Below are 25,709 nucleotides of genomic sequence, written 5' to 3' on the forward strand. Positions count from 1 at the left end.
TGCAGTAAAAAAACACTTTGTTCTTCTAGCTCAGCTCTTTCTCACTCCTCTGCTCTTCTCCCTCCTGCTTTGGTGAAACGTTTTGAGGTCAGCGGTGCTGTTGTTCACCAAGTGTAAATCTCAAATAAGATTTGTGGTGTGAATGGTTTGTTTTTAATGCATCAGATCAGACTTTAAGATTTCCTCGCTTTGCAGTCGTACCTGGCCCCATCTTGACTGTAGAAGACTACATCAGTCATAAAAACAGAAGTTGAGGTGTTTTTTAAAAACTTTTGTACTTAGACCCCCCCCCCCCATGCAGGTCGGGTTGTGACTCAGTGCCTGAAAAGTGAGAGATCCAGAGCTGCCAAGGCCACGAAGAAACAACGGTGTGCGAGTCCGGACTTTCTTTTTGATGCAGGAGCACATTCAGCAGGTCTCTTTGTCTGAGCTGATGACCAGCTGGTCCTCACATCCTGCCTGCCCCCCTCCCCCTCAATCTAGTGGGAGGGGTAAAGGGAGGTGTGGGTGAGTGTGTGGGAGAGAGTGAGTATGTTGTGGTGGTGGGGGGTTTATTTTATTCCGGAGAAGGATTAACAGGGGGTAGAGGGAGTGGGGCCGCTCTCGCACATCCACTGGAGGAGTTGATCTGCGAGCTGAGCTCAACTGATCCTCAGTCCTCAGGGGCTCTGATGTTAGGGCCCATGCATCCATCCGTGAACACTGGAGTCTGGGCTGATATGTCGTGTCAGGTGGGAAGGAAGCAGCCATGAGAAGTGGTCACAGAGCAAACTGCCGGTTCCCTGGAGTTTTCTAAACAGTGCAGATGAATCTTCTGCTTTGCTTCACACAATCTCCCTCCTTCTGTTAAAGAAATGATGCATTCTTCACGGACAGTGCATCAGTGTAACATGGATATGGACAATTACACAGTGTTTTTTAATGTCCTGCCCTGCTTCTTTTTTTACAGCACTGACCACTTCCTCAGTGTCATTGTCCTTCAAATGCAGCTTCTTTGCCTCGAGACTTCAATCTGTGCTTAACCATTTACATCCAGTGTAAAACGGTACACTGAGTTAGAAGTACAGCCTGGCCAATGACTATCGATATTGGGGAGTAGAATATATACTACTGAGATGTTGTTATCCAATCCCTATGACAAAGACCTTTAATTGTGGCCTGATATTTCACAGTTTGCCATAAATGTTATCATAAATGACTATAAATATAAAGAAAACACAGATGCAAGCAATCACCATCCATCATTCAATAATGGAAATAATCAATAGTTACAAGCCTGTGAGGCAGAGAAACATGGAAACTCACGGTCCCATTATTATACTGTTGGCTCCACCCTGTGTGGTCCCTGTTACTTTCAGCACAGTATCGTTTCCCATACAAGGTTGGGCCGTCACGTGACATGCGTGCGACGATTCCCTACCTCAGTGCAGTGGCGGAGTGATTTGGACCCGACACTGACTCGCCGGTCTCCCATGCACTGTGGCCTCGGTCACCAGCCTCAAAGGTAAACAAGGAGGCAAAGCTCTAGTGAATAATTGATGGCGGTGGCAGCTGTTTGTGATAAAGGAGAGTTTGTGGCTGTGCTGCTGCAGCACTGTGATAGGATAGGAGATCGGTTGGCGACAGACATTAAGTCCACACGGACAAGATGGACAGGTTTACACCATTTTGTCTTTTTTTTTTTTGTCCAACTGTGTATTTTGTGTGTTGAGTTCATCCACTTAGCAACCAGTGTTTTAATAAACATCAGCTCTAAAGGGCACAGGTCTGCCTGTATTAGGATGCAGGGAGTGGCACATTTAAATCCTTCTTACAAGCAAATGGTTTCTAAGTCTTCCATCTTCAGTCGCATCATTTCAAGGCTCCAACTAACACCATCATATTCTTGATCAGTTCATTACTTCAAGTTGAAATCTGGAGATGTTGGGTTTTGACCAACCAACAGTCAAAACCTCATATATAATCAATTTGCCAAGAAATAAGACAAAGAGAAGATTTTAAGATCTGAATTTGTCACACTGTACAAACAAGTGAAAAACCTTTGCCGTGAAGGTCAATGAAAAAAAACATGTAGCTCAGTAAATAATACAATGCAATAAAGACGGTGTCATAGATTCAGTAATAATACAATTTAAATAAATTGTATTTACACGATAAGATACAATAAGAGTACTTTAAAACTGCTTGGTAAACATGTACTCACTTCTCATCTGTAACCAACCTTTACATTATATTTGCTCATCCTGTTCTCATCCATAGTGTATATTCTGCTTAAGTACATTTTCTGCCTGTGGCATTGGCACATTTAAACCGGTTGTGTTAAAGCGACATACTCCAAAGGAGAAAGCTGCCACAGACGAACACGTGAGTTCTCGAGTGGTTAAATTCAGCCCTGACATTTCTTTGGGGGTTGATGCTGTTTCGAACCTTTCGATCATACAGGAGCTCAGGATCTTCACTCTTTGTCACACAAATGGCCCCTTTGAGGCTAATCCGTCAGGGGGCTGCGGGGGAATAGGTCACCTGGGATGACATTAAAACTGACCACAAACAAATACCAGCCTTTATCTGCTGACCACACACACAGTCATTGAAGGCCTCTATCTGTCGCTGTAAAACCTGATAGCCCTCACATCCTCACCCCAATGTTTTTTTCCCGCCACTGCCTGTAGATGTGTCCCCGTCCGTCACCTTCAGCTCTCATATCTCCGGCTCTAGTATTGGAAATTGGATTAAATCCTTTAACCCATCAGCCATAGTTTTTTTTTTTCCTACACAACAGCTACCACAACAACAGCTCAGCTTTTATATTGTCTTTAGTAACAGGTGGCCAATTCAGAGTGACTTTAAGTCTGGGTTAGTGCCTGCTTCAATGCACACAAAGCTCTGGTTTTTATTTTTTCCGTGGGGCAACTCAGGCACTCACTCAGCGTCATCGTCTAGCTAGTCTGATTTGTTGATGCGTGTGTTTCTCTTGTTGATTCCTCTTTTGTTGGGAGCGTCTCCCTGAGCAGGAAGTGGGAATAATCAAGTGAGCCGAGGAATGCCCTGTTTTGTGAGACCATCTCCACTCGGGACCTTGTTTGTGTAGCATGTAGGGATCTTGACAACAGGGGGTTTGAGGAAAAATTTTCTTTAGCATTCACCGTGCACTCTCCTCCCTCCTGGACACACGCTTAAAAGCTCACAGTATCTCGAACTGAGGGTGTTTATGATAAATGATGTAAATCTCCTTGTTTCTCCGTAATCCTACAAGATGTGGCTCCAACCCATGAAGGAATGTTAAGCCCAATAGCTCAGGAGTCCTGACACATGAGTACAGTTATAAAGTTATGGCTGCCGCAGTGTTTACTACCACGATGGCGGTGTCTGCACCACTTAAATACTCACTATCTCACAGCCTCTCATCCACAAGTCTCCAGAGTGAAAACATTTGGCTCCATTTGGGAGAATATTCTCCCAGATCCAGCGATTGATGACCGTCTCTAAACTACTACGTTGTACTTGTTGATTTTTGAAAAATTTAATAAATTTACCATAATCTTATCTGGTAAAATATAATATGTAATATCTGGGGATACTGAGAGCGTGGCTTTTGTTCTGTGAGACAGCTGAGCAGCCATTAATGTGTTGCCACAAAAACTTTGTCCAAACTTGTGTTTCTAGATCAACTTTGTGCTCTAGTATTTACTTGCTGACTGATAATAATCCAAATGTGTACTATGCAGTATCGGGGCCCTGTTGCATCGCTCTGCGTTTTGAATTTCCTGATCACTTGCCATTATTGACCGAATAATCATTCACAACTTATCTAAATTGCTCTGCTGTCTGCTTCTATTCCATATTGATCAGACTATTGATTTTTCCTGCCATTAGCCAGAATTATTGAAGCATGTTTTCTTTGTGTGTTGCTAGCAGATTATTAAGGTGTATCATTAACTGTAATGTCTATAGTGTTTAGTGTTTCCTGAGATTGTTTTCCAGTCTGATCCACTGTGACTCCCTTATTTACCAGGGTTTCATTCAGTTTATTGTTTTTCTTCTGATTTGCTCAGATCCCGTCTGTCACCTACTCTTTTCTGTACCATGGAGATCTGAAACCTTAATCCACTTGGAATTACTTACACAAACTCCCGAAGTATAGACATTTTTAATGATTTTAAGTGTAGACACAGTTTGTTTTAATTTGTTCATCCTCAGTGTTGATTGAGTGTCTGGCTTTAATGCATTTTCTTCTTGCCTCTGCCTGCACAGAGCTTTGTTAATATTAATGTAAATTTCATTGTACAAAGAAATTCTTATAAAAGTAGCTTTGAGGCACGATATATATTTAAAAATAATAATGATCTTAATATTGCACAAAATAATTTAGCTTCTTTCCTGCATCCCTGCTTCAGGCACCAACTGACAGATATGAGTTAAATCTGGAATTATTTCCCTGAAGCTGCGTAAAAGTACAGAAAAATAACTGGGGCACCTTGTGAATTACTGGATGAAGCCATCTCCATTAGTGGTGGGAATTGAGAACCAGGTACATACTTTCTGAACTATTTTAATCATGTTCCTCGGAGCGTATCAGTTCCTTAATCGATGCTGGCATGTATTTCTTACAGTTGTGCATTGCAAAACAATGACCTGAGGCCTTTGTGTGCGTCTGTGCGTCTATGTGTGTGTGAATGCTGCTGGAAACTTGAAACAAGAAGGAGTCATGGCGCAGAGGAGCTTAAGGTCTAAAGTATGGCTTAGTTTCATGAAGAAAGATAGTGTGAAAGTAGGGATGACAACACCAGCAATATGCTGTAACTTACTGAACTTATTATTCAGGAATGTTGTGTATTTGTGACTTTGCCACTGCTCGCCACATGAGCCACACATCCATTACTGAGGGTAATTATTTTGAGTTATGATAAAATTAGCTCCATGCACGTACTTATGTTTTTCCACAATGATCAGGAGTTTTTCAGCGAATCACAATAAGAATCTGACCAACAAGCAGATTTTATTATGTCATTGGTTTCAATAAAATCAATTATCATCTCAAGTCTCCAGTGCAGAGATACTTGTGAGGAAAAGTCTATAGTTCTTGTCTGGGAGGATTTATAAGGAAACAACATTTCCATGGTCATGGTCTGTTAATTGGTTGTTGAGTGAATACAATATAACACAGGCCTGATGTCTGGGCTGTGACACATGACCAGTTTCAGGCGTCTACCAGAGAAGTGCTGATGGGAGAATGTTTATGTGTATGACAGAGAATAGACGTGAGAGGCCAATAGAAAGCACAGCAGGGTTCTTTAGAGACAACAAAGCAGTACGCACGCATGTGTGTGTCATGCTCATGCAGCGATGAACAACAAAACGAAGCAGTAACAGGTCTGTAGAGAAGAGAATTGGACAGCAATTCATGTCCACTATGTGTGCATGCAAGAGTGCACATCAGCCGGCCTGGCAGAAGCCCCCCCGAGCACATCTTTTCATCTCCAGTGCAGCTAGAATACTTCGATTCTTCTGCTCACCATTTTCCTTTTATTTGTGAAAATGCTTCCTCAGCAGTTAACCTCGTTCCTCTACCTCGTCCTGTGTTGATGTCTCGGCTTTTAAATCAGTCGACGTGGTCAGAACACAACAGATGGATCCGATGACTCATTCAGTGCGTGTTGATGCTTTGGGTATTGTCTACAGTGAAAAGGTCAGTTATTTAAAGTTTCGGAAGTGGAGCAGTTTAACAATGCAACTCATTGTCTGCTTTATTCTCTCATCAGACGTTGCTTTCCTCGCAGTTGTTTCGAGAGTTCAAACTTCACAAAAACAATATTTATTCTCCCGGAGCAGCACAGAAAATAGAAATCATTTGTTCTTAGGGGCGCACTTTTTCTACTCTTTAATTTAAAATGCCTGATTTTCACAAGTTGTGATACTTTCTATAACTGGCATTTTGAGAAAGCTTGCCTCAAACGTGTGAAAGGTTTGGGGAGAGGTGAGTGAACTGGTGTGCTCTGTGTAATTAACTCTGCACAGCCATGTTTGCACTGCAGCACGTGACTTCCGAGGAAATGCAGGCATGCCTGGAATCTCCAGGAGTTTGCCCTGCCCTCCGTGAAGCTCCACTCACTCCTCTCTCACCCTCACGTACACTTGAACTTTATACACCCGTGCTGGTGAGGCCCACACACAGGCACCATACATAGACCAACACTGAGGCGTGCATGATTCGCCGGGATCTTGCTTCAGTTGAATTGTCAAGCTAAGCAAACCTACTTTCAGCCTTTCCTTGTTAAATATGAGTCTCTGCTGTTGTAATTAAGTCAGCCGGTGTTCTCCTGGGCCATTAAAACACAAATGGGAATACTGTGACAGTGCTGAGCTGAAATAATGTCAAAAAAGAACTCAACTGCCTGTGTATTTATATTCATATTTTTGCCTGCTTGCAATAAGGTAATTTCTTGATTTTTTTTTTTTTGATGCACACTGACTGATACTGAGCCATAACTTGGCAGCACACATATGTCTGAGGAAAGAGTGATGCCATTAAGTAGTTTATCCTGCAGAGAGACCACAGACAAGTTTTATTATTCAACTATGGAAACTGTCAGAAGTCACAGTTTATTAATTTGGCTGTGGGAGTGTGTTTGTACTTTGCCATAACAACATGCATAGAATGAGAATTTGCTGAACTGTATTATGCTAATGTTTAACCTCAATGTCAGAATTGGTTAAACGTGAGTGGGAATGTTTCCACTTCGCCTCGTCTTTTTTCTGAAATACAGAAGGTGAAACAACTGCAGTTGTGTGTGAGGGTTCAGGGAACTTAAGAGAGGTTATCAGGGAGTCTAAAGCAACCGACCGGACCGACATGACCAGCAACCGCTTGACTGTCAACAGTGAACGTGATTGTTCTTTTTCTCCCTTTGGAGCACTCTGACTCAGCAGAGCAGCTGATGACCTGCTGCCCTCTGGTACACGCTTCAGATTCATCTTAATATGGACAAACACATTTAAGAACAGCTTCAACCCCAGGGCCAAACGAGAACTGCCCAAAACTGATATGTATATCATGTTTGGTTGGACCTTGTCACCTCATACTATGTTAAATAAGGAACATGGCAGCCTGACAAAAGTACATGTGCTGCCTGTGCTTTTTACTACAATTTAAGTATCTTTGTTTTTATCGGGTTCCTCACAAGCGTGTTTTTTAGAGCTGCCGTCACAAACCCGGTCCACGACATGACCCATGTAGCAGAGCATGCATCAGATGGCCTCTGCGGATCAGCATGTGCTTGCTTGTGGGCTTAGTACTAGTGTTTTGGTCTCTGGCGTTGATCCTCTCTGGAGTCATGTGGGAGGGGTGTGCAGACAACTCTTTAATTATGCTGTCTCCGTGACATATTAATGGGGTTTGGCTTGTAATCCAAAGTAGCTGCAGCCCTTTCTTGTGTATTGTATTGACGCAGAAATTGTTCTGTACTCTGTGATGATACAGGCGAAGATGTTCACATACTGCTTTGCTGTCTTTGAGCAGATACACTGTGTGAATCAAGTGAGGCTCAGTTTTCACTTTATCGTCAGTCGAGCGTCACTCGGGAGGTTTCTGCTCCCCCCCCCCCCGGCTTCTTCATTGAACAAATGCTGGTCTCCACGGTGATGGATCTCCCAGGGCCAGTGGGTTGCCTAATGCGGGGGTGCATTCACTCTGTTGTCAGGGAGAGTAACCAGATGTGGGGCTTCCCTGTCACTGCAGATGCACCGTACTGCCGTCTGTGCACAGAGGCCCGAGCCATTACTGTCCCAAATCTGCTTACAACACAAGCGGCGGCCTCTGCCCGAGTGTTACATATTGTACAGAAGCGCAGGGAGAGAGTAGGTCTGCTTGTGTCAGAGCCACACTTTGTCCTTGGACTTTGAAAAAGCCGCAGCAGCAGCAGCAGCAGCAGCAAAGCAGAGACGCTGCACAGCAACACCTAATGTGGAGCAGTTATTTTTCCACGGGCAAGGATACTAGAGCAGTGAACTACATAGAGGTGACTTTGTGCTTCTCTCTAGGACCACTTACCAAACTTGGTGTATTTGCACAGCCCTAAATATATAATTCTATGCAAACCACCCATGCATTTAAAGACTCACTACATACAGTAAATTAAGTAGCTTAACGGAATTTCTTGCTTTGGTGACACACACTTTTTAATTCATTCCCTCTAAAACAGCGGCAGTCCTTGTGTAATCCAGATTTGTTGGATCCAGGCAGAACTGACAGATGTTTGTCAGCTCATGTCTGTTAATGCCACCTGATGGGGTCACTTGTAGGCCAACCCTGTGGATGAGTCATAAATATGCAAATGAATTCGTGTGACCACCCGTCTACACACAATTTGATTTAAGAATGTGGGGGGTGATATTGGCAAGAAGACAAGAAATGTCCGCAGAGCAGTTGCTCCCACAAACTTTTAATTCCATCCCATGTAGATTTTTAATCACAGACCCTTTTTTTTTTTAGAGGGAAGTAATTACAATTTTGTGTGAGCTTCAACTGGTGTGTGGCAGGTTCTTGTCTTCTGGTTTTCAGAGCCCCTGTCCAGCACCTTTCAGGTTTGGCTAAAATCTTCCCTTTTAGCAGCTTTGAATTAAAATTCTCTTAATTTGATCACAAAATGTCAGTTGACCTTAAATATGCATGGGAAAGATTTGGGATTTGGATGGTGCATCCTTAGCTGTCTGCTTCCATGTCACTTTCAAACGGTCAGGGAACATTCCTGAGAGAGAAATGTGAAGCGAGAGTGAGACCTGTGTGAAATGCCCGTTGCAAGAGAGAGAGAGAGAGAGAATACCAAGACCGTTACTAGAAGACACTGAGCCACACGATCCTGAGAGGGAGGCCCCAACCTGGACACACACAATGAATCAATTGTAGTGAGGCTGCTGGTGCAATCATGATACACAAGAACTTTTAGTACGTTTTTTTAACGGTGTAATTCTCAACGTTGTCCCTGTGGTAAAATATGTCAAGTAGCTGCGGGAAGCTTTGATAATATTCTGTACCCACTTAGATGTTTACATGTTACACAGCATGAGTAGAGAGACTCCTGAAACTGAATAAAATTGTACATGGTGACCAGATCGTCTTTTTCTCTCTAAGAGTCTGGATATGAGATATGAGGTTAAATTCTTAAGTACGTAAAGCTCCTCAGCACCGTCTTTGTTTGACTGCATGTTTCTGTATGTGTGCATATCTTCTGAAGCTCTTACTGTTACTAGTGTTTTTATTTACAATATGGGCCGACTCTACGTTAACCAGCCAGAAAAGTCCTTGTATATACAACACCCGGGTAATGCAGCGCCAGGGGCTCTGGTTGCTGCGTTGATCCCCTGCAGCATGGCTCCACCGTGGGACAGACTGAGAGCTGGCAGGCAGGCAGCACATACCGGAACCTTCCCATCCAGGAAAGAGCCCAACGTCCTCTGTGGACTATAAACAATAGAGCTTCTGCTTTTGTCTCATGTTTGTGGGAACACAGAAAGAGAATGAGAACGCGTGTGATGAAGTCAGAGAGTGTGAGTGGAGGTGGAGGGTCTCCTCCACAGTTTCTGATTTCCCTGTGTACTCCTTCATTCCTGCTGGATGAGCACATAGCTGGAGAATCTCAGGCCATTAGCTTAACTAAACAGCAAAGCCTGAATGGGAGCAGTGTGCACTTCATTGGCCATTAATGCATTGACAAATAATTGCTGCTCACAAAACTCGGGCTGATCTCTTTGTCTTCAGTATGCGGCCGTGTTTTGCTCGGGGACTTTGCAGCCACCTGCAGGACCAGTCCTCATTTACATTTCCAGGCAGTGCTGGTGTTGATTAATGCCGCACCCTCTTTGGACAGAGGCATTAAAGTTTGGTTCATCACCACAGAAACCTCCCAGCACTCGGCTGTTTGCTCACTCCCAAGCTTGTAGCTCAGTTTGTAGTTTTACTTTGTTATATTGTTTCCGGTTTTCTCTAATGTAGATTGCTGTCAATAACAAAAGTATTGATTATACTTAAGTGTTCTGATTGTCAAGTGGACGAGAGGCTGTGTGAAATCTGAAACGTGGAAACTGTGGGCAGGTGTGAGAGCTTGGGAAAGATCAAGTTCAAGGCTTTCAGCTCAGCTGCTGCTTTGAATTTGGTTTGGATTGCAAATCTGTACTGGGAGTCGGTGCTAACTCTCTCACTCTCTCTCTCTCTCACTCTCTCACTGAGAGTTTGTGTTAATCAAGTTGTAGTCGCGGTGTCCCAGAGCTGGTGGTGCAAGCTTTTCTATCACTGTGACAGTTTTAGAAACCAAAGCAGTGATTAGCCCACCAATATGGCAACGGCAGACAGATTACCCGTCTATTCTTAAAATGCTGTGACTGGAAATCTCTTTACTGCACCAACCATTCACCATTCTTGGTAGGGGAGGAGTTCCATATGCCACATGCTTTACCATTACTATACATTTAGGGGTTAAATATAATTCTGTGCACTTAAACATTTATACATATAGAAAACTGCCTCAACCTTTAATTATGTTTTTCCACTAGACAAAATGGGGACGTATAGTAAAGAGGTTTGTGGTTCATGTTCATGTGTCACAGAGGTTTTTTCTGTAGCCATGTATATTCTTGAGTAGAGGAACCTCTTAGCCACACAATGTCCTGTCCACCTGTTCACTCAATCTTCCTCCTTTAGCTCTCTGGAGTCTACATCACCAGAGAGAAAGTGTGATTCAGGCTCTCTTTCTTTATGCTGACATTGTATATATGGATGTAGGAGAGGGCCACTCCTGGTTGCACACTTGGCTGAATTCAGACAGGATTTGCTGAAACCTAAACAGTGTTTTGTTAACTCAACAAAAACTCTAGGAGGCAAAGGGGGGAAAAGTCATTGTGGTGGTTTATTAACCATGTTGATTTTGGAACCGCATTTTGCACCAACAGTGGCTCAGTGGAAACACCGTCAGGCTGTGCTCGAGTTCTCGTGGTTCCCTCTTTCCCCTGGGTTGTTCTCGTTTTCTTCAACGACATCCTTCCCCATGTCCCCCTGTTTATACAGGCAATGGTGCTGTGAGGCAGCAGGCATAAACACACAAGTTCACTCACATACACACAATCATGTAAACACATTAACTGTACGTGTGCACAGCCGAAGGCCCAAACCCCTTCAGCCGGGGCCATTTATCCATTCCTCAGAACCTGTCCTGACACATCCTCACTGAAGAGAACCCACAGCAAAGCACCGGATGTCCGGAGGGTAGACAGAACAACAGAGTACAATTTTAAAGCTGCAACTATTAGTTGATTAGTTGTTCAACAGGCTGAACTGTCGAGTCTTTCTCCAGCTTATAAAAAATATGTGGTTTGGACAGTTTTATTTGTCAAAAATAATGATAAAACCGGTTTGTAACACCAGCATTAAAATTTGGTTTGTATCATCAGTGGTTAGTTTTTTTTATTGTTAGCTACAACCTTTATCTGTCTTATTGTCTCAGCGTATCTTGGCTACTAAAGTTCAAAACCGCTAATGTGGTGCGGGAGGCTCAGGCGTTACTGGGCCTGACTTCGGGCTGCGTTTGATCTCGGCACTGATCAAAGTCACCAGGACAGGTGTAAGTAGATGGAAGCTTGTGAGGCTGTCAGTCACGCTGGTTTTACCACGCCCCCCTCTCTGTGTGGCCCGCTCAGCCCGGGGGGGACTGGGGCCGGATAATGTGGTCGAGACTGAAAGCGCCACTTAAGTTATACACAAAAAGTGAATGCATGCCTTTTTATAATGGCACACACACAAATAAATGGGCGTCCAAAAACATGAACACACAGTACTTATATATTGTGTGCAATGATATTTGATTAAGCAAATAGAATTAGCTGTGCTGTCTTAAATGAAACACGCATGACACTCGGCACTGTGTGCTGCTGCAGTGTTTGTGGATTTAGTTGTTTCTTTTTATTCTTTATCTCTCGAATGCACACACCTGCTATACAAGCAGACAAGGGAGATTGTGGGTGGAGGAGGAGGAATTTAGGTTTATGGTTGTGGGTAGATGGTGTGGTGGAAGTAGAAAGTATTGAGAGGGTGACGGTTAAAAACAAAACGACAAAGCAACATTCAAGATTCTGGTACAAATAACAAATAACTAAGAAACACTGAGCCCCCTCGGTTCTCTTGTGTACCAGCTGTCTACACCCTTAGGACAATATAAGGACACCTACGTCTATCACACGTCTTTGTAGCCAAACTATAATTAACAGATCACTGCAGAAACCTTTGTTTTTCATCAGAACGAAGAGGTAACTGATAACAATATGGCAGAAATTGCACTTTATAGCACAAGTTCTGGTCTTGGATTAGGCATATTTTTGCAGATTCCCTCTCATAATTTGTCGGGTGACTGCGGGAAATAAAATAACCTTGACCCGTGCATCACTAGTGAGTGGGTTTTCTGATAAGCTGCATTGTCTTCAACACCATGAGGCTCCGTGCACCAGACAAAACCACATTAATGACAGTCTGTTGATTTGTTGGATGTTTTTGGTTCATAAATTACATTATTCATCTATCAGGGAAAAGGGCAGTGAGTTGAGATAATTTGTTGGTCAGTGGTTTAAGTCTCTGTCCCCATTAGTGGAGTGATGTGTCCAGAGCACTGTGGGAGACCATTGTTTACCCTCCATTCTTCATTAGTGGTCTAGTGTCACTCCCTTTCTCGCAGCTCCCTCTTCTCTACTTCGCACACAAGCTTCCTTTTCTTCTCGGCACTGTTCACTCCCCTGCTCTATCCTTCTTAGTCATCCCTGCCTTTTTGTTATCCTTTGCCACTTTCCTCTCTCAAGTCTTCATCCCTTCATTTCCAGCCCTCTCCCTTTCTGCATCTTCTCCGCGGTACCCTTTTGGACAATGGAGGAATCCCCTGGCCTGGCTGCAGGGCCGGGGGCAGCGGGGGCTAGCCTGTGACTGACAGCCCTGTGTGGTGCTGCTGCTTGGCCTTTGTCCTTCTGCCAAGGAAAATTGAGAGAACCCAGGGAGGAGGTGGAGCAGTGGGAAAGAAGAGGGGGAGAGGACCAGTTAGGGTGTCATTCATGTGTAGAGGTTTTGGGAACTCTGGGTTTCAAACAGTGCACTGTGGGGGGAGGGGGGAAGCTTTGGCCAAGCAACCGAGCAACTTCAGCCCACGTTGCTCCATTAGCATTGGCCTTGAAATGACTGCGCTTGCAGTCATGCTGGTGCATGTGCTTTTAGTTTCAAATAACTCTGCACGGGAGATATTGGATTTAGTAAGATGAGGAGGACTGATTCCTGAATGCACAGCCACCTAACGCTGGAGCTGTCTTGTGTCCGTGGCCATTCATGTACTGAGTTTACGCCACAACAATGTCTGCTGCTATCTATAGAAACGAGTGGGCTGTAATGAGGCTCACCATTCGAGTGGCCGACCAAGTTACTCAGTCAACCAAATCCTCTCTGCTTTTTATTTGCCCGGACACTGAAAGAGTCCAGGCCAGGACAAAAGCATGTGCCCTCCCCTCCCCGCTCTTTGAGCCCCTCACCCCCAGTAGTGTGTGTGTAGTTTGTGTGGGCATTGTGGGGGGAATGGATATTGGGAAGAGTGGGGACATGAGGACTAGGCTGGAGACAGGGGCAGATTTGGCAAAAGATTAAGAGGCTCCGGAATGTGTGAATAGGAATTCCAGAGGACTTACAGAGGAGAGGAAGTGTGCAAGAGTAAAATGGAAAAAAATGAGGAAAGAATATCAGAGCAGTTCATTGATGGTATGTTGCTGTAAATGTTGCCAGCTCAGATGATGAAAGTGAGATGAGTGGGTCCATGGATTAAATGCCTAGGCGAGCTGAGACCTGATCGAGTTGGTTCAGCTCCATTTTTTAGTTTCACTTTAATACCAAGTCTTTATGCCTTTACAGAAGTTATACAAACTTCCCTTCTTCCGTCAGAAATAAGTCATTTTCATGGATATTTACACTGTTGTGTTTTAAACAATGAACTTGGCCTCAGGTTGTTGATTTAGGACAAACATGGAGTTCGTTGTCTGGAGTTTCTCTACGGTCTCCTGCACACTGGATACTCCCTGTAAGTGGAAGGTTGGAATTAGATAAGATAAAATAAAACTTTATTGATCCACACACCGGGGGAAATTCAGTTGTTACAGCAGCAGGCAAATCCGAATGAGGTAGACAAAAGAAAAAAAGAAAAGAAAATGCTGAGTATGTATAGAATTGTTATAAAGTAAAGTTATTTGTGTGTGTGTGTGTGTGTGTGTGTGTGTGTGTGTGTGTGTGTGTGTGTGTGTGTGTGTGTGTGTGTGTGTGTGTGTGTGTGTGTGTGTGTGTGTGTGTGTGTGTGTGTGTGTGTGTGTGTGTGTGTGTGTTGGGGGGGTGTGTGTGTGTACAAAGCAGGAAGAGCCTGCTCAGTCTGATGCATGATTGGAGGGAAACCGTATAAGCTAAATGGAGTCACTTGACTGGAACACTGCAGCCTCTGTGAACATCAGGCTTCAGCTCACTGTATCTACAGTGGAACGCATACACAACATACAGTTTAATCACACGTTTCCCAAAAGCATGCATATTTTAATTTTATATCTTTCGCAGTCACATTTTTGTAAATTTTTCTGGAGTTATTTGCGTTCGTTGCATCTTCCAACGCACATAAACAATCTCATTAACACCAAGTGCCGCTGAAACACATGAACACACAAATATGCATGTTAACTTACCGCCGTATCCCCCAGGCGCACACATGCTGAGTCCTACGACTGTAGCCAGGGTTCCTGGCAACTTTAACCAAAGTAAAAGTGAGACTACAAACAGTGGTGTGTGCTGATTTGAAGACCTACAGCACCGGGTCTTCTCTCCAGTGATTTGACACGTTTGCAATAAGTACAAGCTTGCAGACACACAAACACACACACACGGACACAACCGCACATGTACACGCTCAAGCCGGAGGATGCAGATAAGACAAAGTAGTTATTTCACAACTGTCCGACACACGCACACACACACACACACACTGAAGTGCATCGTGTCTTTTCACACACACACACACACACACACACACACACACACACACACACACACACACACACACACACAGACACACAGACACACAGACTCCTCTCTGTCACAGGTTGCTCGTGGGTGTCTGGGCTTCCCTCACTGTATAATAAATGGGGATATTTCTAATAAACGCCCGCACCACAGAACCCTTTCCACACTGGCTGGAGTTGGCCACACTGGATGCTGCACAGACCCGATCCTCCCTCTGTGTGAAACTCTATCACAGTCTGAATCAGTGCAGCTGTGTCTGCTCTCATCGCTGTCCTTACCACCATTAATGTGATTTGTCGTCTTCATTTTCCCCTGGAATTCAAAGCTGTTTAAGAGGAAACATGGCATGAAGATGTTTTAACTTCCCAAGTGTCTCTTATATATGTACAAACTCCGTCAAACAAAAGCTGCTGCACAGATTTGACAGATTTATCAACAGTTAGCACATGGCTGGTGTTGATTTCCAGTTTTGACGATTGCCTCGTTCTACTTATTATGATGTAATTTACCAGTAAATGCTTTTTAATTCTGAGAAGTATTGATTTGGCAAAAGGACTTTGATTAAAATGCCCAGGAAAATGTGTGGCTAGTATTCTCATGGATGTTTGTGGTGTGGTCTAAGTGGTGAATGGTTTGATATATATTTACTGTAAGTGCTCGGAGACCCCACGCTGCCCTCTGCTGACACGACGATCATTTACCCTCTCCCTTCCCACTCCGCCGCGCTGAACCCTCCTGTTCACAGCTTCACTCCCTCATTAACCAAACAACTCTCGCATGTCCCTCGTAAAAACATCCCACTTGCAAAGTTGTATAGGAAACACAATCCCCCTTTTCCACTGGTCAAAAAACCCACTAACATCTGGCTTTTGTCTGCAGGCACGGACACAATCATAGACCAGGGTTTTTATTAGCTTCGTTCGGCGGTGACCACAGCATGGCCCCCTGGTGACGGCACTAGTTTCTTCTTTATTTTGTCAATGTAGACGCTGGCACTGAACCTTTTCTGACCTGACATTATCCAGGGAAAAGAAAATAGAAATGCAAACTCCTGTACTGGTGCTTTTACCAGTATTTAAAAAACCTGCACATATACCCACTAATTTTGGTGTAAGAGGTAATAGATGAAGAGACGGCGGTACACTAAATCCCTCTGCTCCCGCTTGTTATTCCAATTGACCTCCTATTGATTTCTATAACACCTTTGGCTCCTGTTTAATTTGAAAGTGCATCAGTCAGTAGGAAGCAGCAGGGAAGTCAGATCCAGTTTCATTGATATAAATAGCATTTATCGACTGTCCTGAAAGCGGTGGAACACAAAGAACAGATTTATTACATGTTACACACGAAGAACGTCAGTATGTTATTTGGCATGTGGCCGTTTCTCGGAAACAGACGACTGCTGGGTACAGCTTCACAGTTGTTTCCGAGAAAAAGCACTGGCGAGCTTGAACGAGCGGCCACTCAGGAGTGAATGGCCATCTTTGTGAGTGTTCGTAATTACTTGTTCGCAGGCATGATTGCATTACTGTGTGGCTCTCCCTCATCGCCATTGGAGCTCTGGACGATATCAAAAGTGGGGAGGAATGCTCCGATGCAGACGCTTTTATTGGCTGATTGCTTTTGCCTGAGCGGAAGAATTGCCTATTGTGTGTCGGCGGTAAAATGGCTTCTCGTGCTTCGGTGTAAGAGTTATTTCCCAGCTGAGGCAGACTTAGAATCGTATCGTACAATTGTCAACGCTGCTCATTCTGAGAGTTGTATCCCAGCCGCCCCGGCCGGAGTAGCTCTCTCTTTCTGAATGTCACCTGTTCTCCTATTCCGGGGGCTGGCTCCCATCTGGGCTTGGCCTGATCACATGTTTGTCCTCCGCTCCTGTTTCCTATTCCTGCCACCTGATACCTGTCACCTGCTACTCGGTGGGCCAACACCCTCTTTGTCTCTCTCTGGCTGTGTCCTTTCCTGTGTTTTTATCTCCTCACTCCTCCTCACTCCTCCTCCCACTTCTCCCTCCGTCAGGTGGGGTCGCAGTGTGAAGTACTAAACTCATTCTGGGAATTTGTTTCTGTTTTTCGAAAGTACAGGCAAAACCTAGACAGATTCTGGGGGGAAAAACAGTCTTGTTTGTAGCCACATACACAAAACTAGTCAAGAGCAGGAAGTGTCTTTCATCGAGGAACAGAATGGCGCTGAAGTGCTGCAGTTCTTTTGGCAGCGTAATTGTCGAGCTGTCTCCCAGAAATGCTGTAGTGCGTGTGTGTGTGTTGCACGTCTGTCGAGTATAAACCTGACAGTAAACACCAAAGAAGGTTTCGTGTTATCTGATTTACAACAGTTAGTACACGGGGGTGTAAAGGCTCATTTATGCCTCCTTTTACGTACGAAAACAAAAATGCCAGTTTCAAACAACGTAACCGTTACTGCTCATACTTCCGTGCGTCCTTAATGTTTGCATGGTTGATAAGCAATACTTCCACTAGAGTGCGGCACAGAGTCCAGAGTTTCTGACAACAAACACGGCGTCGGTGGAGAAGGATGTAATGATGCAAAAGAAAAATGATGTAAAACTCGCAAATTCTCTCCTCAAATGATCCGCCATTGTTGAAATGTTGTCCTCGTGTCCTACGGGCATCTCGCTTGAACCATTGCCCCCCCCCATGATTTTTTTGTGGTACTGCTTTGTTTTGTCTATTTGTTCTGCATCAGGAGTCTTGCACAAATATGTATGACGTGATCGTGACACGAGTACAAACAAAAAGCTTCGCCTGTTTCTGTTTTCGTATCTCAACACGAGCCTTAACAGTGCCACATTTTTAAAACATAAATCCCATTGAAGGAGGAGGAGCTTTGGAATTGTCTGCATATTCCAATTAGGCATATTCATCTTCACCTTTATTGACACACATTGTATTTGACTTTTTTTTATAGTCGGCTCTTTCTACCTTGCTTTTATTTTTATTTAACTATTGCACTGCTGAGCGGACGGGTTTCTCCTTGTCCAACACCTTTCATTGTACCGTTGACCCTGTGTTAACTTGCATATGACAAATAAAACTTGAACGCAAGGGATGTTTTCAGCGCTGGACTTTGCTGACAGCAGTTTAACTTGAATTAACGTTTAGGCCACAAGCTCGCTGACGTCTGCGTTCCGAAAGCATCCCTGATTAATGAGTTTAAACAAATTCCTACCCAAAAAGCAAGTTCGTCAAGTCTTCCATCCCACCGTCTGAGAAGTGAAGTGGTGTTTCACAGAGCGGACAGTGGCTCCTCTGTTGCCTGCAGGACCAGGGACTGATTGAGGGGTTAATAACTGCATAGTTTGGGCCTGTTGCGCTTGCTGTTCCCTGCTAGCCTGTCTTGTCTGTCAATCTGAACCACAGATGACACACGGACGCACGCAGCGCTGCTGGCAGAGGAATGTTTCTGAAAGCTGCCCTGTTCAACAACCAGGCTCTTGTGAAAGCACTTGGCATGGCCACAGCCGCAGCACTCTCCTCAGCGCTCCTCTCGAAAGACGCTTTGTTCGGTTGGCTTGGCCACAGCAAGGAGGAGTTTTGGGGAATATGGGGATGGGATGTTTTAAAAAGCGGCTCTGGAGTAGGAGCCCCTTTGAATATACAGAATGTTTTTGTGTGTGTAATTACAGGTATGATCAGGAAAACAATCAGCAACTATATGAATTTATGATGTGCACTTTTCACTATGTGATTTGATAGATGAAGAAGCAAATTTACTGGTGCTTCTGTCTCAACTAACTTTCATTATTTGTGTCTGCAGCCTTTCTTCAGACTACTGAACCTACGGAAGCTTGGCCTGAGTGACAATGAGATCCAGAGGCTACCACCTGAGGTGGCCAACTTCATGCAGCTGGTGGAACTGGACATCTCCAGAAACGGTACATAAATACATGCATATAGAGCAGGGAAGTGAAATCTGATCACAAGTGGTTATTGAATAAATCTCCCTGCCCTGGATTCACACCTATAAGACAATCAAAATGGTGCTTAATCTCCATGAAGCGCCCACAAGCCAACTGTGCCCTTAGTTATAAATGTCACAGAGATGTAAGAAAAAACCCATTCCAGTAACGCCTGCATATATTATTATCTGCTACTCATCATCTATAACACACACACACATATCCTGCCCTCTCTTTGTCCTTGCATGCTGCACACAAACACACTGAGGCAGGAAGAGCCTGTGTGGTAGATATGAGACATCTGCTCTGCTCCACACTGCACCAGGTGCTGTGAGAGCGGTGTGCAGTGGCCTGTAAGGGCCTTTCCCATCTGTCTGCCTGTCTGCCTGTCTGCCTTCCTGCTCCTGCTGCAGGACCACGCCGAGCCAGATGAGTGTCATTGGCTCAGTAGGGATTTCTTAACGTGCACCTGCAGGGTCCAGTGGTATAAGTGCTTTTCCTGGTCAGACCAGTGGGTCATTTTTCCACCTGTGCCTTGTATATGTGCAGGAAAGAGTTCATCTTAATCATCGCCTTAAACCCTTTATCATTTTAAGTTATGTGTTAATGCACAGACTTAAAAATGAACTGTAAAATTGTAATTAAGGCAAATTTTTACTTGATTGAGGAAAAATAAAGATGTCACTTCAAACTTTGAACACAATCCTCCCTAGAACAACTTTCACTTCTGTCTCTCATTTTACTTTTCCATTCTCTCTCTTTTCTCTGCTTTTGCCATCTGGTTGTGATTACAAAGAACTTAAAATGATTCGGTCTATAGAATGTGACCCCTTTCTTTCCTCATCTGTGTGTTCATGGTGCTGACTCTGCCCCCACCTCCTCTTTTCTCCTGCAGAAATTCCTGAGATCCCCGAGAGCATAAAGTTTTGCAGGGCCTTAGAGATCGCAGACTTCAGTGGAAATCCCCTCTCCAGGTAAGTGGATTGGAACGGCCCATCGCTCCGTTCATCAACACTGGGAGAAAATGTTGTGCTTGCACGGAAAGAACAAGGACGAGAGACGCAGCACTGGCCTGAAAAATGAAACAAAGCATTGAAAGTTGTTGTTTGCCTGCTTTAATTACTTTACGTTCCAATTTTAAATGTGCAGCGAGTGAATCGTACTTGTTTGAATGTACAGTCTGCGTTTCATCCTGGTTTGTAACTGCATTGGAAATCATTCAGATGCTAAGAAGTAGTAATAGATGTGAATGGGTCTGAAACCTCTCATTTCCAACGTGCGTTATCAATGGTCATGGAACAGACCTACGACCAATCAAAACAATTAAACGCATGACAAAGCACATAGCAGGAGATAATGTTCTGTCCAGTTTATTTAATACTGTCTCATAGCAGATTCCACCGACAAAAATGCTTCGGCGACTTCAGGCGGTACTTTGTCCGTCGGTTCTGTGAAACCTGCCCGATTTTAAGATAACTGCCCGGCCAGTTTCTGGAGGGACGGATGGAAACCGGTCTGAATGGGAGTCGGGCCAGAACCATCTGTGAGAGTGAATAAATATGAGCTCATTGATTGGTCTGGTTTCCAGGCTGAGAATTATTCATCGTACAGAACAAAAGCCTGGAGGAGATCAAGCCTCGTGTGATGATGTGCTCTCTTTACAAGCCTGGCTGTGAATGACATTAAGTGCCTTTACAAACTAATCAGGAAACCAGTATCTTGCAGTTGATGTCCAAGTTAGCATATAGAAAAGTAACAGAACAAGTGACAAAAGCTTTGTTTGTGAATACTTAGATAAAGGGGGTTATCTAAAGGGCCTTTAGTGTGTGTGTGTGTGTGTGTGTGTGTGAGTCAAGGGACCCCATGCGTTGTACAACAGAGACCTAAGAGACACACTCTCCACTAATGTCCCCTCCTGTCTTTCTCCCTCAGATTGCCAGATGGTTTCACTCAACTCCGAGCGCTGGCTCACTTGGCACTCAACGATGTGTCATTGCAGGCGCTGCCCAACGACATTGGAAAGTATGTAAATGTGCACAACAGCTCATAGTAGAAAATTTGATGTGAAATGATATTGAAGAAGATGAAATGTGCTCTTCTATTTCAACAGTTATACATTTTTTATACCAGTAAAAATGTTTTATCGCATCAATTTTCCAACTCTACTCCTGCATAGTTTAGAATATATGATTATAAATACTTGGGAAGGGAGCAGAAGTTATTTGTCAAGGAAAAATACCTACAAATGTGAGTTTTCTGTGGCTGTTTGTTAAATATCTTTGTGATTTTGGGTAAAACAAACAATTTGAAAACGTTACTTGGATAAATGCTACCGACCGGAGATCTCGGACACACATGGAGCCTTGAAGCATCAGAAAACTGAGCAGATTTCCCTCGGAGTGTAATTCTGTTGTCAAGTGGGCTCTGAGGCGGCTGGGCTCCGGGCCACTGTTGCGTTCAGACAGATGGAAGAGCCCCTCACTGTGCCAGGCACCCCAGACAAACAGACCTGCCATCTGACTAACCAACCTGCCTCTCCCCCCCCCCCCACCCCACCTCTCTTCCCGACGCCTGCCAACCTCTACCCCTCTTCTTTACCCCTCTTACCTCCTCTCGCAGCCTGGCCAACCTGGTGACGTTGGAGCTCAGGGAGAACCTGCTGAAGTCTCTGCCCTCGTAAGTGTCATCTTAAGTATTCATGTACTGAGCTTAGTGCCTTATCTCGTTCCTCATCATCTCCACTGTTAGATTTGCTGTTCACATCAGCATCATGTTCCTCATGAACACTAACTCTTTGGATAACATGTCTCTCAATGCAAATTAAATAGCGTGAGTGGATGGTATCTTGTAGTCATATGCAAAGCTTTACCCTTTGTTGTTGCAGGGTGCATATTTGTGTGACTTACCACTTGTGCTATTTTTGTGTGTGTGTGTGTGTGTGTGTGTGTTCAGGTCACTCTCATTCCTGGTGAAACTGGAACAACTGGACCTGGGCAGCAATGAACTGGAAGTTTTGGTGTGTGAACAACTCATCTTGTTTAATCCCATGATACACAGTAGATGACTCATTCTGCCCTCAAGTGCTCAATGAACTCTAGTTGTGTCTTAAAATAACAAATGTTATATTTGCACTGTTAGTTAGTGACACGCACTGAATGACACGTGTCACAAATATCCTCCTCACATTCCCACGACTGTAATTATGATCCAAACCATGTTGACCGTGCATAACACAGCAGAGCCGGTCTGTCACACCTGAGGCCTGCACTGTACCCCGGGGTGAGCGCTGCTTTTAACCTGGGAACACCCACCTGTCTCAATAGAACAGGGTAAACAATGCCTAATGCCCAATGCCCTGACAGGGGCGGGGACTGAGCACTTGACATCATGATCAAACCTTTGCCTGCCTGGCATGTCTGACATAAGCCACCGCGTCACTGACAGTCCGTAATTTCACTTAGATTTTAATTTGACCTAATTTCAGTGTGCCTGTGACGGCAAACAATAATATGCTTGAATTTTGAGCCTTAATAAAAGTGCAAGGAAAAAAGATGGAGAGGAGAATGTTTAATGATTCTGATCTGAAAGATGCTATAACTTTTATTGCAAATAAAAGTGTGTGTGTGTGTGTGTGTGTGTGTGTGTGTGTGTGTGTGTGTGTGTGTGTGTGTGTGTGTGTGTGTGTGTGTGTGTGTGTGTGTGTGTGTGTGTGTGTGTGTGTGTGTGTGTGTGTGTGTGTGTGTGGCACATGATTTCTGTTTGCTAAGGCCACAGCCTCTCTTAATAGTTTTCAAATGGTGCAGATTTCCACTCAATGTTACGTGTGTTCAGAGTTCTCACTCCCCCGACTTTGCACCACAAATATTACCAAACATAAACAACCTTCTTCTATCTCTTAGCCGGACACCCTCGGTGCCCTCCCCAACCTGAGGGAGCTGTGGCTGGACCGTAACCAGTTGTCCTCATTACCACCAGTGAGTATCATTTCATAATACAACTTTTTTTTTTATTGTTCCCCTGTTGCAAAACACTTTTCTAGAGACTACACGTGCAGGATTAACTCCCACCAGCCGACTTCCTCCCCTTGTTTCTGTTGTGAACGTAATGGTTGTGTTGTGTCTCTGTCTCTAACTGTAAGTGGTGTTTATTGTGCGTAGGAGCTGGGGAACCTCCGGAGACTGGTGTGTCTGGATGTGTCAGAGAATCGTCTGGAGGAGCTTCCCTCGGAGATCAACGGCCTCGTGGCTCTCACTGACCTGCTGCTCACACAGAACCTGCTGGAGGGCGTCCCAGACAGCATAGGTGAATACTACAGAGGGAGAAGGAAGGAAACATTGTCTACTGATCTTATTGTGAAATAACTGTCACCACACCAGAAGTTACTGTCATTGCCACCATGCAAAATCATGATAAAGATAAATTAACAAGTTCCTCAATGGTATTTTGTTTGCTAAAGGTTTTTGTTCTTTCTTCTGAGTTCTGGGGGGAAAATGTACTTTGTGAATGTTAAAATCTAATAATTGTGCATAATATATAATATATAATTGTTGACGTAAAGCCAGGGACATTCCCACTGTGTGGGTGGCTTTGCTCTGCTAAGTTAGAACAGCACTGCCCTCTAGTGGAAAAAATATTCCACAGCATGGGTTCTTTTAAGAAAAAGTTCAAACTTTAATATCACTCATAAAATACACGTCAAACAAACCCTGATGATTTTGTCAGTGAAGATGTTTATGGTCCCAAAGTTGTAACTATATTGTTGTGTTATTGCTGCAGTTGGTTTAACACTCTTGTGCTTTGCTCCCAGGTTGTTTGAAGCAGCTGTCTATACTGAAGGTGGACCAGAACAGACTGACCCACCTGACCGACTCAATAGGGGAGTGTGAAAACCTCACAGAACTGGTTTTGACGGAGAACCTTTTACAAGTAAGGATATAAACCGCTTACGACTGCTTTGCACCGACCCAGTTTGGATTTATCCACGCTCATTAATATCTAAGTCCCATTAGGAGCCATTACGTTTCAATATTGATTTTACAGATTATTAATGGCCTCTGTCTCCCTCCCTTAAAGTCACTTCCTCGCTCTCTGGGCAAACTGAAGAAGCTGACCAACCTGAATGTAGACCGCAACCGTTTGGGCAGTGTGCCCAAAGAGCTGGGCGGTTGTGCCAGCCTCAACGTTCTCTCCTTGAGAGACAACCGCCTTGGCAAACTGCCTGCTGAGCTGGCAGATGCTACTGAGCTGCATGTGCTGGATGTGGCTGGAAACAGGTAACCTCACGGAGCACCTTGAGCTGTTAACAATGCAGAGTCGATTTTCTCCTCTAAGGTTGAAGCCTTCAATTGAACACCTTTGCAAAAATGGACTATTATCAGCATCCTGCAGAGAAATCGCACCTGTAATTTTGGTTTTAATATGATCGTAAACTAAACATATCTCATATAGATGTATTTTCATAGATTTGGTGCTGTTTTAGAAATTGATGTATTGCCAAACCGCAAGCAAAAGCATCACTTTCAAATCCGCCCCAGCCCTACTTTTGACCCATGTGTATTAGAAGTGGTTAAGGTCACAGGTGGATCATATTTCACTTCAAATCACTGAAAAGCACATGTTGGAGCTCATCTCACCTCATTTCCTCCTCTCACCAGATTACAAAACTTGCCTTTTGCCCTGACAAACCTCAATCTGAAGGCCATGTGGCTCGCAGAGAACCAGTCGCAGCCGATGCTCAAGTTCCAGACAGAGGATGATGAGCTAACAGGAGAGAAGGTGTTGACCTGCTATCTACTGCCCCAGCAGCCTTCCCCAAGCCTAGGTGAGCATCACTCTGCTCGAGCAACTTGAGGTTTGAATTGGTTTGTTATTGTTCATGAGACAGGTGGGAAACTTGGCTCATATGTGCGTATATCTATTACGTCTGTTTGACATCCGTCTCTATCTGCACTTTTCATCCTTTTCCCCACAGAAAACTTGCTACAGAACAGTGTGGATGACAGCTGGACAGACAGCAACCTGAACCGAGTGTCGGTCATTCAGTTCCAGGAAGAGACCAAGGCTGGGGATGAGGATGATGAGGCTGCAGCAGAGCGCAGAGTGAGAAATGTTAATCAATGTCATTCCTTGAGCTACTAGTGACTGAAGTTGTAAAGAATCAATCAAGTCCTAAAGATTATGGATAACTTTTTATTGTCAAAATGAGTTTTTTAATCTGTTGCCTTTCCTGCAGGGTCTTCAGCGCAGAGCCACACCGCACCCCAGTGAGCTGAAGGTGATGAAGAAGGTGATTGAGGAGAGGAGGAATGAGGCTTACACAACCAGATTTGATGGAGAAGAAGAGTCCTCTGACCCACAGGTGAATCCGACATCCTATGAAATGACGATTATGTCAGGTTCTGCAGGTTGTAGTAATCTCACAGGCTGGCGAAGTAGTAGAAGTATTTATCTTTAAACTTCCAACATCTTGTGCACGCTTGAGTTATTGATTCTAATTTAACTAACACCGGTGTTATTGGTTTTAGGAGAAACGGCTCAGCGACCTCTCCAATCAAAGTCACGACTCCCAGGTATCCAACAGCACAATATCGGCCACCTCCCACGAGGAGAGACAGAACACGACCGCCGTCTCGCGGAGGGAGGATCTTGTGGATGGCCATTCCCCTCAGGAGGAGGACGAGCTGGATGAGATGGAGGTGGAGTACATTGAGGTGAAAATTC

General features: G+C 44.3%; 1 protein-coding gene across 6 annotated transcripts in view; it reads left to right on the forward strand.

The window, feature by feature from the left end:
* scrib (scribble planar cell polarity protein) overlaps positions 1-25,709 on the forward strand; it is a 57,455-nt gene that overhangs the window by 5,368 nt on the left and 26,378 nt on the right. For all 6 annotated transcript variants that reach the window (XM_035142345.2, XM_035142348.2, XM_035142346.2 and 3 more), the window contains exons 2-14: positions 18,848-18,965; positions 19,885-19,963; positions 20,922-21,011; positions 21,609-21,665; positions 21,942-22,005; positions 22,889-22,963; positions 23,147-23,291; positions 23,797-23,915; positions 24,063-24,262; positions 24,644-24,810; positions 24,961-25,088; positions 25,222-25,347; positions 25,514-25,699. In XM_035142345.2, the coding sequence (XP_034998236.2) occupies positions 18,848-18,965; positions 19,885-19,963; positions 20,922-21,011; positions 21,609-21,665; positions 21,942-22,005; positions 22,889-22,963; positions 23,147-23,291; positions 23,797-23,915; positions 24,063-24,262; positions 24,644-24,810; positions 24,961-25,088; positions 25,222-25,347; positions 25,514-25,699 (1,554 nt within the window). The remainder of the gene's footprint in view (positions 1-18,847; positions 18,966-19,884; positions 19,964-20,921; positions 21,012-21,608; positions 21,666-21,941; positions 22,006-22,888; positions 22,964-23,146; positions 23,292-23,796; positions 23,916-24,062; positions 24,263-24,643; positions 24,811-24,960; positions 25,089-25,221; positions 25,348-25,513; positions 25,700-25,709) is intronic.

Source organism: Hippoglossus stenolepis, chromosome 19 (genome assembly GCF_022539355.2).
Source record: "Hippoglossus stenolepis isolate QCI-W04-F060 chromosome 19, HSTE1.2, whole genome shotgun sequence".
NCBI lineage: Eukaryota > Metazoa > Chordata > Actinopteri > Pleuronectiformes > Pleuronectidae > Hippoglossus > Hippoglossus stenolepis.